This window comes from Culex quinquefasciatus, chromosome 3 (genome assembly GCF_015732765.1).
Source record: "Culex quinquefasciatus strain JHB chromosome 3, VPISU_Cqui_1.0_pri_paternal, whole genome shotgun sequence".
Taxonomy (NCBI): Eukaryota; Metazoa; Arthropoda; class Insecta; order Diptera; family Culicidae; genus Culex; species Culex quinquefasciatus.
This window is the reverse complement of record NC_051863.1, coordinates 68,642,488-68,659,630: the sequence shown is the minus strand read 5'-3', so window position 1 is coordinate 68,659,630 and position 17,143 is coordinate 68,642,488. Positions and strand designations below refer to the sequence as shown.

Below are 17,143 nucleotides of genomic sequence, written 5' to 3'. Positions count from 1 at the left end.
ACAAAATCAAAACAAAAGCACTTTTTTTCCGGCCAGGTGCTGCGAGAGTTTTTCGCAATTTTTATTGATTTGTGCGTTTCTTCCGGTGCCGTGACCACCCGCTGGACCTGAACCGTGTTGGGCTGCTGCTGGTGCAGCCGGAGAACACCGGGAACGGGCGAAAGGAGCGGATTTTTGCGGAACGTCAAAGGCGGAGTCGTGTCGCAGGAGGACGATTCCGGAACCGCGTAGGACCAACATCGGCAGAAGCTCGAGGACACGTCGACCACGTACATCCTGCACGCCGTGCATCCGGGGACAAACACGGCGGCCACTACGTGGTGTACATCAACCCGAAGAACGACGGCAAGTGTTGCAAGTTTGACGACGACGTGGTGTCGCGGTGCACTCGCAACGAGGCGATCGAGCAGAATTACGGCGGCCACGACAACGGCCTGAACATCCGGCACAGCAGCAACGCGTGTTGTTGGTGTACGTGCGAGAGTCCACGATTCACGAGGTGTTGGAAGATGTCAAGAGTACCGACATTTCGGACGAGCGGCTGGACGAGCAGAGCCGGATTCAACAGTGCCGTCGTACTGAGTGCACCGAGGCGACCAAATGTATGAACATCAACGTGCTACTGGAGGACTACATGGAGATCTTCCAGAAGTCGGATCTGTTCGATCCGGCCACGGCCACGTACCGGACGTTGAAGGTGCGCAAGAGCATCACCATTTCGAAGCTGGCCGGGATGTTCTCGAAGGCGTTGAGTATACACAAGTTCTAGCTGATCGATGCGAAAACCTACGAAACATGCAGCAAGTACAGCTACCAAGATCCGAAGAACTCGTGGACGATCTTTCTGGAGATGGCCTCGCCGGAGACGAACCAGCTGAAGCTTATCGGGAGGGACAGCGTCGAGTCAATCACCAAGAACTCCTGCATCTTACCGCCTTGTTGATATCCGTCACCTCGTACAGCCGGATCTTCGTGTCCGGCTCGTAGTGGGTTTGCTTGCGACACTCCTCCCGAAAAAAAACGGCCTGGCGCGGTCCCTTGTGGATCTATCGCGGGAAGATTTTTTTCCGCGTCGATGATAGTGACCTCGAGTTTGGTCAGCAAAGAATCGAACATTTGTAACCAGGTTGAGTAATGAGTAACAAAAATACGAAATATTGTAACGGAAAGAAATTTAAAACAAAAAGATTAAGGAGGCAACACATATACACAATAATGAAATGTTAACTCGGGTGTCTGAATAAAACAGGATGGGGTTATTGGGGATTCTTTTATTGCAATTTACTGGGCTATTACGTTGACGGGTTGGGCCGCGCTAGTTGATGTGGCTGACGGAGCCGGTGACGCCTTCCTGGACTTCATCGCGTCATACCTTGCCAGCTTGACCTGTTTCTCCTACTCCGACAGCTTCGGATCGTTCCGTATCCCGTCCCGGATCTTCTTCTCCTGCAAGTAAGCCATCCTCTCTTCGTGCTCTCTCTTCTCCTGCTTAGTCATCAACCGTTCCGGTTCCTTCTTCTTTTTCTCCAACGAACCCAGTGGCGTCTTAAGCTTGACCGGTTCCAACTGTTCGGCCAGCATTAACAGCGCGGCGAAATCCGGCGGAGGAGGTCCCTGCGGTCGTTTGGCCTTCTTCTTCGCAGCTTCCTTCTTTCGCCTTTGCCTCCAATTCCTTCCTTCGTTCCTCCTCCGGATCGTACCGATCCGGACCAACCTCCTTCCGGCCGTTTCCTCCCTCGTACTCTCTTCCCCCCAGTCCCGTCCTTCCTCATCCTCGTCCTCGGAGCATTCTTTTCCTCCTGAACCCGGTTCAACGCGCTTTCGCCTTTGCATTTCCTCCTTTGACATGGTCCGCTTCTCACCATCTTTGAACTTCTTCTCCTCCGCAAAATAGAATAAAAATAAAACGGGACTGGTTGCAACGCGGCTCTACTTTGTTCTAGCTGTTTCATTTTTCAAATAGAACTGAAACAGACCACCCGCAACGCGGAGTTGCAGTTTTATTTTTCGAGCAGTATTTTGAAACCGGAATAAAACTGCTCGACGAGTTTGTTTCAAACGTGAGACGATTTGGAACTGGAATAGAACTCAGTTTCAAAAAAAATCAGATATATGGAGATATCCACGTATTCTTACACACACACTATGATGCTGTGTTGATATTGTGGTTTCGGAAATAAATCGAATTTTCGCGGCGACTTATCTGACACTACGCTCCGCAAACTGATCAACTCTAATTTTGAGTGCAACGAGATGTTGTGCTGAACGCGAGGTTAAACGTCACTGAAAAACATTTTGTCGCTCTGGCACCAAACCGAAACGAGCGATTTCCACTCTCGCCGCACTTTTTCTCTCCGCATTTTTTGTCTAACTAAATAGTATTAGTGCTTGCGTGTTGTTGTCGTAAGTTTTGGATGATGATGTTGGCCATTTATGCAAGTAAAAAAAGTACATATTTCCTTTCGTTTTTAATTAAATCAGCTAAAATCCATCGACATAAGTTTTCGTCAATCAAAACAAGATGGAGGAATCATAATAAACTTGGCTTACACACTGATCGAGTAATACCGAATTAGGCTAGACAGAAAAAGGCGGAGAGAAAAAGCGCGGCGAGAGTGGAAATCGCTCAGTTCGATTTAGTGCCAGAGCGACAATAATCATACGCACACAATTAAAAGCATTTTTTGAAACAACATTTAGATCAGCGCGTTGCGAGCACCGTGTTCTATTGCGCGTATTCCCGAAAAGGACACGCGGCATACCAGCCTCGAAACGACGCGCCGCACTTTCGGCAAATGCGCGCTGTCAAATCCCATACTGTGCGTTTTGTTTTTGTTGATCTTCTTCTTTGAATTGCATGGCATTGTTGCCGGGAATGTTTTTTATTGCACCAAAAGTGGAGAAAATCGATGGCAACAGTGTCTGCGGCACTTTCTGAAATTCCGCGCGGCGTGTACCTTCGAAAGAAACGGACAATAGTTTCATTTCCGCCAGTTCTAAAAATTTAAAACTGCTCGCAATTTGAAACAATTATAAAACTTCGCGTTGCAACCAGTCTTAGGTTTTACGCCGAGTTTTACGCCGTGACGTCATTTGACAGCTCGTGTGCACTGTTTACATGGTCTTCGTCGATTGTCGACGAATTTCCCCGAACAAAATCGACGACCGCATCGAACTGTGCTAAGTCCATGTAAACAGTGCACTCTTTCTAACCTCCAAATCGAGTCGGCGTAAAACCTAATTGGGTAATGTTTTTGATGATGCGTTACTATCGCTAACAGGATTTTTTACGAGTAACAATGTTCGTTCGGACAGTTAATATTATGTGCGCACAATCAAACCGAAGTGCACATCTGTTCTGATGAGCAAGGGAATGATTGTACGAGAAAAATCACAAATCCGTATAAATAATTTCAAGATTGTTCAGGTGTAAACCGAAAACGCGGTCAAAAATTAAAGTGGACAAATAAGGCTCTTAACTGCTTATTTAATTGTCGGTGTACAGGACGCCGCACTTTTTAATAATTTTCTGGCGTACATTTAATTTTGCAGCCCAAATCCCGATATTGAACTGAAAAAATAAAATTCTTTTTCAAATTTTCTTTTTTGATTTGTGTGCACCTTTGTCAAAGACCAAGATTGTTTACTATTTGGTCTGACAGATTTGGACTGACAGCTTTATCACGGATTTTGGTCTGATCTAGGCGAGGGATACTGGACACAGACCCCTCCTGCTGATGAGCCGTACAAAAATGGAGTGGTTTGTCGTAAACGTGTAACCGTGGCGCAACAGGCTTTGACAGGTTGCGCTCGTATTTTGATTTTTGTCTGTCTTCACAATATTTTCTGCCAAACGACATATTCCGCCATATGATTTTCTGCCATTTGGCATTCGGCCAAACGTCATTCTGCCGAATAATTTTCTGCCAATCGACCACATTTTCTGCCAACCGTTTTTCTGCCATTTAACATTCTGCCAAATGACACTGTCTGCCACTTGACCTTTTCTGCCGAAAATTTTTCTGCCGTTTGTACTTTTCTGCCAGATATTTTTCTGCCAAAAAAAATTCTGCCGTTTAACCTTTTCTGCCGTTTAGCGTTCTGCCAGACGTCATTCTGCCGAACGATTTTCTGCCAATCGGCCCAGTCCCGGTCTAGGACAGTGTTTTCCAAAGTCGGAACTGGGCCCCTGGTAAAAAACGACAAGTTCCTGGAGGAAATCCAGTTTGAGACAAACTTGCCTTGTGCTTTTCTAAGCTTGCTGTTTTTGCATATGGGACATTTCATAATATGAGACAAGGTTGCCAGATTTTCAAATTTCATGAGTCATTTAAAAAGTTGAATGACCTATCCAGGGTTGTTACGGACGGCGCGGATCGCGCGGATGGCGCGTATCGCGCGGATCTGGCGCAGATTTGCTGGCTAATTTTGCTCAGGCGCGGATTTCGCGCGGATAGCAATTTCGATAAACAAAATAATTGAGAACGATAGAATTTCTTTCAAATTACAAAGGAAAATATTATTAGGAATTAAATAATTCAATCTTTTTCGTTGAGTGCGAAAACATCAATTTCTAAGAAGTTGTAAATGAAGAAAATTTTCTTCTAAAAAATTATTGATTGTTTTTGTTTCTTAATACGAAACTTTGAAATAATCTTCAAGGAGCGATTTTTTTTAATGTATTGAGATTTGTTATATAAATTTAACATAACATTACAACTCATTATTTTTAAAACATCTGCTTAACAATTCAAATAAATACCAATTTTATTAAAATCAAAATAACAAAATTCGAAAAAATTACAGAATTTTCAAAATTTGAAGCTATGAAACTTTGTTAATTTTCTATGTTTTTTTTCAATATAAAAATTTAAATTTTTAAATTTTTGGTTTATTGAAAAAAAAAAAAATTTGTTGCCACTGTGATTCAGGTAGAATTGATTCTACTCCCAATTATCACAACATGACGAAATCCACTTAGAAATCTGCTGAAATCTCCGTCTGAAAGCGAAATGTAATGTTAAAATAATAAAAAAAGAAATCTGGAATTCAACAATTTGAAATTTCAGAATTTACATATTCAAATAATAAAAAAATAGAATTCATAATTTGAAATTGTCAAAACATACAGACTCAAAAACCTTAAAAAAAAAACCAATTATTAAATTGAAAAATTACGAAAATATTACAATTGATTTTTTTGTTAATTTTAATTTTTTAAAGAAAATTCTTAAGTTATCAAATTATTAAATTATTAAATTATTAAATTATTAAATTATTAAATTATTAAATTATTAAATTATTAAATTATTAAATTATTGAATTATTAAATTATTAAATTATTAAATTATTAAATTATTAAATTATTAAATTATTAAATTATTTAATTATTAAATTATTAAATTATTAAATTATTAAATTCTTATATTATTAAATTATTAAATTATTAAATTATTAAATTATTAAATTATTAAATTATTAAATTATTAAATTATTAAATTATTAAATTATTAAATTATTAAATTATTGAATTATTAAATTATTAAATTATTAAATTATTAAATTATTAAATTATTAAATTATTAAATTATTAAATTATTAAATTATTAAATTATTAAATTATTAAATTATTAAATTATTAAATTATTAAATTATTAAACTATTAAATTATTAAATTATTAAATTATTAAATTATTAAATTATTAAATTATTAAATTATTAAATTATTAAATTATTAAATTATTAAATTATTTAATTATTAAATTATTAAATTATTAAATTTTTAAATTATGAAATTATGAAATTATCAAATTATTAAATTATTAAATTATTAAATTATTAAATTATTAAATTATTAAATTATTAAATTATTAAATTATTAAATTATTAAATTATTAAATTATTAAATTATTAAATTATTAAATTATTGAATTATTAAATTATTAAATTATTAAATTATTAAATTATTAAATTATTAAATTATTAAATTATTAAATTATTAAATTATTAAATTATTAAATTATTAAATTATTAAATTATTAAATTATTAAATTATTAAATTATTAAATTATTAAATTATTAAATTATTAAATTATTAAATTATTAAATTATTAAATTATTAAATTATTAAATTATTAAATTATTAAATTATTAAATTTTGCTAGTGCCTTAGTTAAAGAAATAATTATTCCTAAATGGATTATGATGCAACACACAGCTGTAAGGAACTCCAAAACTCTGTTATGCACTTCAAAATAACTTATTGTATCTTGATTATTCACCAATAAAACCGAATTGAAAAAATTGAATTGAAAATTATTAAATTATTAAATTATTAAATTATTAAATCATTAAATTATTAAATTATTAAATTATTAAATTATTAAATTATTAAATTATTAAATTATTAAATTATTAAATTATTAAATTATTAAATTATTAAATTATTAAATTATTAAATTATTAAATTATTAAATTATTAAATTATTAAATAATTAAATTATTAAATTATTAAATTATTAAATTATTAAATTATTACATTATTACATTATTACATTATTACATTATTACATTATTAAATCGTTAAATTATTAAATTATTAAATTATTAAATTATTAAATTATTAAATTATTAAATTATTAAATTATTAAATGATTAAATTATTAAATTATTAAATTATTAAATTATTAAATTATTAAATTTTTAAATTATTAAATTATTAAATTATTAAATTATTAAATTATTAAATTATTAAATTATTAAATTATTAAATTATTAAATTATTAAATTATTAAATTATTAAATTATTAAATTATTAAATTATTAAATTATTAAATTATTAAATTATTAAATTATTAAATTATTAAATTATAAAATTATAAAATTATTAGATTATCAAATTATTAAATTATTAAATTATTAAATTATTAAATTATGAAATTATTAAATTATTAAATTATTAAATTATTAAATTATTAAATTATTAAATTATTAAATTATTAAATTATTAAATTATTAAATTATTAAATTATTAAATTATTAAATTATTAAATTATTTAATTATTAAATTATTAAATTATTAAATTATTAAATTTTTAAATTATTAAATTATGAAATTATCAAATTATTAAATTATTAAATTATTAAATTATTAAATTATTAAATTATTAAATTATTAAATTATTAAATTTTTAAATTATGATATTATTAAATTATAAAATTATTAAATTATTAAATTATTAAATTATTGAATTATAAAATTATTAAATTATTAAATTATAAAATCATTTAATTATTAAATTATTAAATTATTAAATTATTCAATTATTAAATTATTAAATTATTAAATTATTAAATTATTAAATTATTAAATTATTACATTATTACATTATTACATTATTAAATCGTTAAATTATTAAATTATTAAATTATTAAATTATTAAATTATTAAATTATTAAATTATTAAATTATTAAATTATTAAATTATTAAATTATTAAATTATTAAATTATTAAATTATTAAATTATTAAATTATTAAATTATTAAATTATTAAATTATTAAATTATTAAATTATTAAATTATTTAATGATTAAATTATTAAATTATTAAATTATTAAATTATTAAATTATTAAATTATTAAATTATTAAATTATAAAATTATTAAATTATTAAATTTTTAAATTATGATATTATTAAATTATAAAATTATAAAATTATTAAATTATTAAATTATTGAATTATAAAATTATAAAATTATTAAATTATTAAATTATTAAATTATAAAATTATAAAATTATAAAATTATAAAATTATAAAATTATAAAATTATAAAATTATTAGATTATTAAATTATTAAATTATTAAATTATCAAATTATTAAATTATTAAATTATTAGATTATTAGATTATTAAATTATTAAATTATTAAATTATTAAATTATTAAATTTTTAAATTATTAAATTTTTAAATTATTAAATTTTTAAATTATTAAATTATTAAATTATTAAATTATTAAATTATTGAATTATTAAATTATTAAATTATTAAATTATTAAATTATTAAATTATTAAATTATTTAATTATTAAATTATTAAATTATCAAAGTATCAAATTATTAAATTATTGAATTATTAAATTATTTAATAATTAAATCATTAAATTTTTAAATTAATATATTATTTTTTTGCCATTTTCTTAGTTTGGATCATTTTCGGAGTCATATTTTAGATTAGAGAAATTTAGAGAAGAAAAAAATAGAAATTTCGTGTTTCGATTTTCCAGAGTAAAGTTTTGGTGAGAATTATCAATTACTAAATCCCTAGATTTTATAATTTGGTGATTTATTTTATGGTTTTATATTTTTTTTTAAATCTTCGAATTTAATTTTTTTTCTGAATTTGTTTTTAAAGCAACGATATTTAAAATGTGGCAAAAAAATGCTCATATTGTTTCAGAAAAGGCAAAAAAGGTTCCATTTGGTACAGGTGGGATATGAATCCACAACTGATCAACGGTACTGATCCAAATGCCTTCTGTATTATTCTTTTTTCCTTCAAAATTTCATTCATTAGGTTACTCTCTTATATGTTTGTCGCGGTTTTTTTATATGGCGCGGATTTCGCGCGGATTGGGTTTTGGGGTCGGTGCGACTTTTTCGTACCAACCCTGCCTATCCTACGATAGGTCACATGAAGGGTTCGGACAGCATTTTCATCATATATTTCTTTAAGTGCACATAACACAAGACAGGGTTGCCAGATCTCCATTTTTCTTTCTCCATTTAAAAGGGCAGTGTTTTGTGCAGATTTTTTCAAACAACCATGCTTCCCATTCCAGCTTCAACACCTTTGCCGAGCCCGGCCCCATCGACAACTGGACGCTGCTCTGCCCGCACGGAGCGTTTCCCCCGAACAAGGCGCCGTACTTTGCCAAACTGGTCGTGCCCATTCCGCAACCGTTGTGGGACTTTTTGTACAAAAAGTTCGGCGGCGGCCCCGTCTGCAACCACATCTTCCCGTGCCACATCTGCAAGAAGGCCGCCGAGTCGCTTTCACGGCGCCAGCGGGCCGAACTGGAAGCGTTTACCGCGTGCAACGACGAGTATCAGGTAAGGGTTAGGTTGTTGGTTCTTGGCCGGTTAATGGAGTCATCTCTCTCTCTTGTCACAGTACAACGATACGCCAACCACGATCTACGCGATCTCGATGGCGTGGTTCCGCCAGTGGCAGCTGTTCGCGCGGGGCGTCACGACGGACGAGCCGGGACCGATCGACAACAAGACGGTCGCCGTGCCGGGCGATACGGCGGTCCCGCTGCGGAGCGTCCGCCAGGGATCCGATTACGCCCAGATCAACTCGACGCTGTGGCATTTCTTCCACGGCATTTACGGCGGCGGGCCGGAGATTGTACTGCGCGGGAATCCCGTTCCGCCGCCGGAACCGAAGGTGCAGAAGGTCGTCAAGGTGGGACGTGGCTTGAACAACGAATCTTCAGAACATTAGAACTAAAATTATTTATTTAACAGGAACGCGACGTCGAACCGATGGACGTGAGCGAACCGGCACCACCGCCTTCAAAAACCCCGTCGATGGCCAGTGGCCGCACGCAGGATTCGGCCATCGACGTGACGATTTCCGAGATACCACCGCCAACTTCCGCTGCGACAACCTCAACCCAAAAGCCCCAGAAGAGTGTCTCGTTCGAGGACAACGAAGGTTACGCCGAGACGGACGGCGATCAGCAGCACGAAGCGGCGGCCTCCTCGCGGTCGTCGTCGGTGCAGCTCAAGCGGAAGCAAATGAAGCTGCAAAAGGAGCAGCAACAGCAGCAGCAGCAGTCCAAAGAGTCCAAAAAGAATGGAAGCGAGCAGGATGGTTCTGGGGATGGCGGTGGCTTGGTTAATACGTACCTGAGGAGGAAGCAGCTGAAGCAGCAGCAACAGGTTACGGCGGGTACTGCAGGAGCTGGGGATGTTGGAGGGGCCAGTGGCGTGGTGGATACGCTCGAGATTGGAGGCAAGAAGGATCGGCGGCATCGGGCAGGGATGAAGACGAACGGGTTCTTCGGGCCGGAAGGTGAGTTAGTTATTTGATTAGTGGCAATACAATGTCCTATTCCCGAGGGTTCCAGAAGCGCAAAAACTGCCTAGCACCCGTGCTCAAACTCAACCCAGTTCAACGAATCAGTTCTGCGGTAAACTTCACGCAGTGGGCCTGACCGCTTTTGTGTGTGTGATGTTTCTATGTCATTTTACTGTCGTTCTACGCATAATTATCCTATGTTCAAGCATGTTGGTAGTTCATTTTGGTCAAAAGTTACAGCGTTTTTCATATTTGGTTACTACTTTCGCGGATTTCACGATTTTCGCGTATTCGCGCCGCTTTTGGTCGACGAAAAACTGAAAATTATTATTTTTGTTCAAATAATTATTTTGTCCAATAAAATTAATACTAAATATTATTAAATTCTTGAATCCATATTGAGTACTTCTGACAATTTTAAATGCTGTTGCTGAAAATTTTACAACTGTTTCTTTAATTTAAAATTCACATGTCTCAGTTTTTTTCCAAACATTTTTATAATTATGCTCATCTAAAATAATGTTACTATATCGTCGTCTGTGTGCTATCTTGTGACACGTCCTATCTTTTTACAGCTTATTGACATATTAACAAAAAGCGCGTTTGATTATTGGATTATGTGTTGTGTACTATGTGTACTTAGACCACGTTTTCCACTTTTTCTCCATCGAAACCGACTACTTTACAGACATCATTTTGCTGGGCGAGTTAGGACGCCGTCTATTTTTAGACGATGACTCAGCACTTTTCCACTCAATTAAAAAAAAAACCGTCCAACTCCAAGCGAAACTTATATGGGGATACCGTGTAGATTTTCCCTTATCACCATAAAATAGTGGAACATCTTACAAGTCCCTTTCCGTGTCCCTGGTGCGTGCTGGAGATGGGAGCGGTCGGCAATCATCACATCACATGGCGAAATCCAGTCTGTAATCCGCTAAAATAATCGTCATCATCGCCATCAAATGCCAACTTTTGAGAAATTTCCAGAACGGAAAAAAATCTTTGACCGAGTTATGATTTTTTGAATCAATACTGATTTTTTTTTTTTCAAAAAATAGAATTATAAAAATTTTGAAAATATTGTTTTAGGCACCAAAAATGATTCAGCCGAATTAAAAAAATACAAACATTAAAAAAAAGACTAATTTCGTAGAGAACTGCTCCCAAACTTTTGACCTATTGGAGTATGGATGTTAGAGGCTGTTGCAAAAAGCTATTGAGGTTTTAAAATAGTAGTTTATGCAACAAGTTGCAAAAAGAGGATTTTTTCAGCACGAGTCGTACATTTATCCAACGAGGTTCACCGAGATGGATAAATACGAAGAGTGCTGAAAAAATCAAGTTTTGGGACGAGTTCCATACAACATTTTTTGCAATTCCAAAAAACACACACTGAGTGAAATTTTATGTCAAATTTTCATTTTTTTTGTCAGTAAATCGTTTAAATAAAAAAAAAATGTTGAAAAGTGTTACTTTTCGAAACAAGTGCTGAAAAGTTCAATTTTTCAGCACCCATTTGAGTGCTGAAAAGTAGCACTTTTCAGCATTTATTTTGAAAAGTGTTGCTATTCGATTCTGTTATTTTTGGTACAGAAAAGTAGGCTATTTCGTCGTTCAAGAATGACAGGAAAAGTAAGTAGTTTCTTGACGGAATTGCAAAAAAGTTAGTAAACTTTCGAAAACATTGCCGAATAAAACTGTTCTAGTTGTCCCAAAGTGTCGTGATTATTTTCACTTTAATTCGTTAGAATCTGGAAACGGACTGCATTTCAGAATTCTTGGAGCAATTTCTTCTTAGAGCCGAAATCGTTTTTAAATGCTATTGAAACAGATTTTTTACAAATCTTGTGATTACAGCATTTTTTACAGCATACAGCATTTTCAAAAGAAAAAAAAAGAAGTCAGAGTTGAGCAATTCGCTGAGATTTTGGTCATTCGATTTTTTTGTATTTTTTTAATCCGGCTGAAACTTTTTTGGTGCCTTCGGTAATGCTCAAAGCCATTTTGCACCATTAGTTAGTCCATTAGGGTGTAATATCAAAATCGATTTTCCAGCCCAGCACGTTTTCAGTTCCTTTTGGGGTTCTAAACAACTCCCCAAAGTTTGGGAACGATTGGTTTAGTCCTCACTTTGCGCAAAGCGATTCAAAGTTCTATGAGATTTATTTGGGAAAAACCATTTTTTTTATTATGATATTTATAAAATCCGCGTTTCATGCTGTACTAAAACCGGATTCATATTCGGATGCTCTTGAAGGTGCTCTACAAGTTTTTTTTGGACCCCCTTCTCCCGCCTCGAAAAAATTCCATACATTTTTTTTAAAATTGGTATGGATCGTTACACGGCATCCTACCGCCCTCCCCAATGGATTGAAATCCTTTAAATGTTTCCCCTGTTTTAAGGTATTGATTTATTCTTTGTTTGAACATTCGTGCTCAAACTCAATCCGTTTCAACGAATCATCTTTGCGGTTAACTTTAAGCAGTTGGTCTGGCCGTTTTGAAAAAGAAGAATGCTGAAAGTAATCGCTCTAATATTGCTAGAGTTAGATTATTATATATAAGATTGATTAATTTAAATCGATCGATTTTTTTTCATATGCATTTTTAATGAGTTTTCAAATTTTTACAGAAATCCAGAATTTTAGAGTTTTGTTTATTTTCCCAAAATGTTAATTTACGCAAAAATAAGTTCGAGATATCTATTTTTCCAAGAGAAACTGGTCAAGGTGAAACGGGCGCCCGGGATCTCGAGTAGAGCGTCAAATTTCCCGGGGTTTTCACAAATTTCCCGGGAAATTTTAAATTGATTCTGATTAATATTCTAACAAAATTGTATAAAATATCAACTTAAATGATCAAAATTAGTGCGAGGGTCAATTAATGCCTTAACCGCTTGAAGAAAAAAATCAAGAAAATATATAAATATTCTAAATTTATAGGCTGTCTTGTAATTCGTACAACACACTATGAACAAATAATCATGTTTTTTGTGCAGTACTATTTTTCTAATCACAGTGTTTGGACAGCGAGTTAAATGAATCCATCTTCAAAACCATAAAATTGCTATTACATATGGCTCTGTGAACAGTCTGAGAAAACATGATAAAGAATAATATAGAGACGACGTTGAAATTAAAAAAAAATATGAAGAAAATATGGATTTGTTGGCAAATCTTTTTTCCATTACAAATCTTACTTGTTTGAGCTCAACCTTAAAAACTGCATTTTCACTAGAAATATATTTTTATGAAATCACAACTCAAAGTTTTTAAATATTTGGAGCAAGATTTTGAAATATGTTTGCATATTAGCGTGGCTCACGGATATATGAAAAAGACAAAAGTGTTCAATTTCGAACGCCTCGACCGAAATTTTGTAGCATTATAACCGCAGAAGCTAGCCTGAAATTTTGAGCGCATTTTGTTAATGTTTAGTTGTTCCACTCTTAATCTGAAGTTATAAAGAAATTTCAATAAACAAGTTATACAGTATGTAAAAAAAGTATTTACACCCCTTGGGCACTATACACATTTTGTGATAAAACATGTAAAAAACTTAAAGTTTGACAGGAACCTAGTACTACGTTTTGTTCAGAAACTCATGCCAAACATTTTGCTACAAAAAGCTCATGAAAAGATGATTTCTATAAAAAGTTATATAACAAATACTATTACGAAAATAAAAAAGGTGCAAAAAAAGTTTGTACACCTTTCGAAAAATTAACATAAATAATGTTATTTGTTGACAAATCACCATAAATCCAGTCTCCCAACTCCAAACAGGCATCCATGACTGATTAAAAATTTAATTTGTATTGAATATAAAGTTTACTAACTACTTAGTATAAATATTTATATAACTCTGAAAATTCTATATAAAACTTATCTAAACTTAATTTTGCAAACTTTTAATTCAACTAAATGTCAATATATTACCATAGAATTGCTAAATAAACATTTTGGAGTGGGTATAACACCGTTTTGGGGGTCTTTGTATCGATAGAATAGATTTTTCGTTGGAATTTTGTACCAACCCGGAATTACGTCGTCGGAAAATTCGCCGGCATCCGAACCGGTCCACGATTCACAAGTCAACCTATGTGGCATCGGAAAGGGCATAAAATTTCCGATCTTTTGATACCCATACATCCAGGTTTTCTATAAAACCCACGTTTTCAAGTACCTAAGCAAAAACGTTGCTTTGGTTTCGTTTAAGCAACCTGCCAAAAATGTATGGAATTTCGTAATTTTTGTTCTCGTGGATCAAACTTACTTTTTGCCCAGGTATTCAAAAACGTAGGTTTTAAAGAAAACCTAGATGTATGGGTATCAAAAGATCGGAAATAACTTTTTATAGAAATCATCTTTTCATGAGCTTTTTGTAGCAAAATGTTTGACATAACGTAGCACTAGGTTCCTGTCAACTTTAAATTTTTTACATGTTTCATCACAAAATGTGCATAGTGCCCAAGGGGTGTAAATACTTTTTTTACATACTGTATAACTTGTTTTTGGAAATTGGAATACCAAAAAACAATTCAATATATTTAAAACGCATGTATGACTGTGTGATCTTAGCTAATCTAGGGTGGTTTATAAACTTTAAAAACATTTTTTTTATTTACTAGGCAAAAAATATACTTTTACTTTTCGAAATGACTTGAACTTAAATTTTGGATGTTAGTCGTAATTTTCAAATTTTGAAAAAAAAAACTTATGATGAAAAAGTAAAAGTCTGTATTAAGGCCAAAATCGTTAATTTTTCGTGCAAATTCTCTGCTTTTTAACATTAAAAAAACTGAATTGTTGCGAAAGTTAAACTACAGTAGTTGTTCGGTAACTGGGCGTTGTTTAACTGGGCGCTCGATAACTGGGCCGTAGCCCAGTTAAAAAGCAGACAAACGTCAAAAAACTAAAACAAACCGAAATGACCGAGGGGTTAATGAAAGTTAAAAATCATATTCAATAGATAAAAAAAACTTTTTTCAAACTTTTATTTAATTTCAAGACACAATTAAAGAAATATAAAAAGTAAGCATTGTGAATAAATTTGAGTAACTTTTATCTTCATATTTCATTAGGTAAATATTTTGCATCGGTGGTCCCTTCGTTTTTTTTTACGATCAGCCCAGTTAGCGAGCAGCATTCGGTGACTGGGCTACGTTCTCAGCCCAGTTACCGAACAAGAACAAGTACATCGCCAAGTATATTGCCAATGTTTTTGGACATGAGAAATCAATGGATTTCATCATCAAATAAATTTGCGGAAACGTAGAAATCTGCTCATATGACTTTGAAGTTTGAAAAGGTGAATGACTAGTTATGATTTTATCGTTCTTTTCAGGCAAATACCAACCATCCTCGAGCGACGGCATCCCGCGCACCGGTTCGTTCTCCCAGCCATCGACAGCAGCCACCAAATCCAGCACCTTCGCGACCCTCACCAGCTCGGCATCGGCCACGGTGTTCTCCAAGTCCGCGGACGACTCCCACATTGCCGTCACCACCACCAACGGTTCCACCGAGTCGTCCTCCTCCGTCGGCGGCGGCGACGCGTCCAAATCCGTCGACGAAATTATGCCCCTGCTGCACCAAACCTCCATCACCGGAGCTGGCCCGGACGGCGTCGGCGATGGTGGTGTTGAGGCCGGCGATGAAAGCGACGCCGCGGATGGACCGATGCCGATGGTCAAACACGGTCGCAAGGGACACGGTCACCACGGTCAGGATCGCGGCATGATGGCGTTCAGCAGGAAGAAGCTCAAGACCAAATACATGAAGAGTAAGGCGGCCTCGAAGGGCGGCGGAGTGGTGGTGCTCGACGGGGTCGCCGGAACGATGACCAACGGTGGAGTTGCTAGTGATGGAGAGAAATGAGTAAAGCAATCGCTTCGTCGTTTTCACTTTCTGCCGTTCTCGTGATAGTGGAAAGGAGAGATTTGATTTATATTTTTTGCTCTGTTATTTTGTAAATAATAGTTTTAATCGCACGTTCACAGCAGGCATTTCGGATTGTGTTTATTATTTGTTTTTACGATGGTGTCGATTTTTCTTCCTTGTGGGCCAAACTGTTACTTTCCTTATTATTATTTTTATTAGTTATATTTGAAGCCATAGCAGTAAGCAGCAACATTGTGTTATTTTTTAAATGTTATACTATTGATTGTTTAAATTGTTAATTGGTAATTTTCTCGCATGATGGAAAGTGAACGAAGCATTCAACCAATTGTGAAGCAATGCACTGCCGTTCTACGCATAATTGTCCCATGTTCAAAAAAGTGCAACTGAGAAAAACGTGATTGAAATTTTTCGACCGATTTCTGTGTTTCTACGCATAGTTGTCCCGTGGTATCCTATTCGCCCTATGTGTCCCTAATCACCCCAGTTAGCAGTTCATCATCCTTATTTGTGATTCTCTTGCTATACACCAGGTAAACAAGACATAATGCTTAGTAAAACTTATGATTCCGTGTAAGAAAATACTTGGTGGGACAATTATGCGTAGAACTTTAACGATGGGACAAACAGACTTGGTGTTGTTTTTAATGAGTTTGCGAACAAAGTACCAGATTTTATGTGTTTTTCTTAAAGTACACATCAAACTAAACTCAAAAATGTCATAAAGTCAAAATCGTCCAAAACTGACATGGGACAATTATGCGTAGAACGGCAGTGCAGTCATTGAAAATCTTTGGAATTTTTCTCCGTTTGTTGAAATTTAATAGAATAAATAAAAAAGAGAGCAACGCGTCGTAAGATATTCATTATTTCGTCAACACCATTTATTCGCGTAGTTTAATAGAGAAACGTTCAAATTCAATCACCAAAAAAGTAATGATAATAATTAAAATATTCGATTTCCATTTGAAAACACACCACACACACACACATTCTAGCGAGAGCAGCAAAACACATTTCGTCACACACATTCGAAACGGTAATAAGGCACCAACAATTTTCGCTTTAACGATACCAGCAACAGCATGCAAGTCTAGGAATGGGTTTCTATTTCTTTCTTAAATCCAGATAAAGTGGAAAGTGGTTTAAGGATAGG

At 33.8% G+C, this 17,143-nt stretch overlaps 1 protein-coding gene across 1 annotated transcript in view; it reads left to right on the top strand.

Annotated features, from left to right (window-relative positions):
* The window catches only part of LOC6050403 (ubiquitin carboxyl-terminal hydrolase 20), a 45,634-nt gene extending 29,551 nt beyond the window's left edge, over positions 1 to 16,083 (top strand). The window contains exons 3-6 of the mRNA XM_038261966.1: positions 8,841 to 9,111; positions 9,173 to 9,466; positions 9,529 to 10,078; positions 15,434 to 16,083. Coding sequence (XP_038117894.1) covers positions 8,841 to 9,111; positions 9,173 to 9,466; positions 9,529 to 10,078; positions 15,434 to 15,966 — 1,648 coding nt within the window. The 3' untranslated portion in view covers positions 15,967 to 16,083. The remainder of the gene's footprint in view (positions 1 to 8,840; positions 9,112 to 9,172; positions 9,467 to 9,528; positions 10,079 to 15,433) is intronic.
* Positions 16,084 to 17,143: the final 1,060 nt, after the last annotated feature.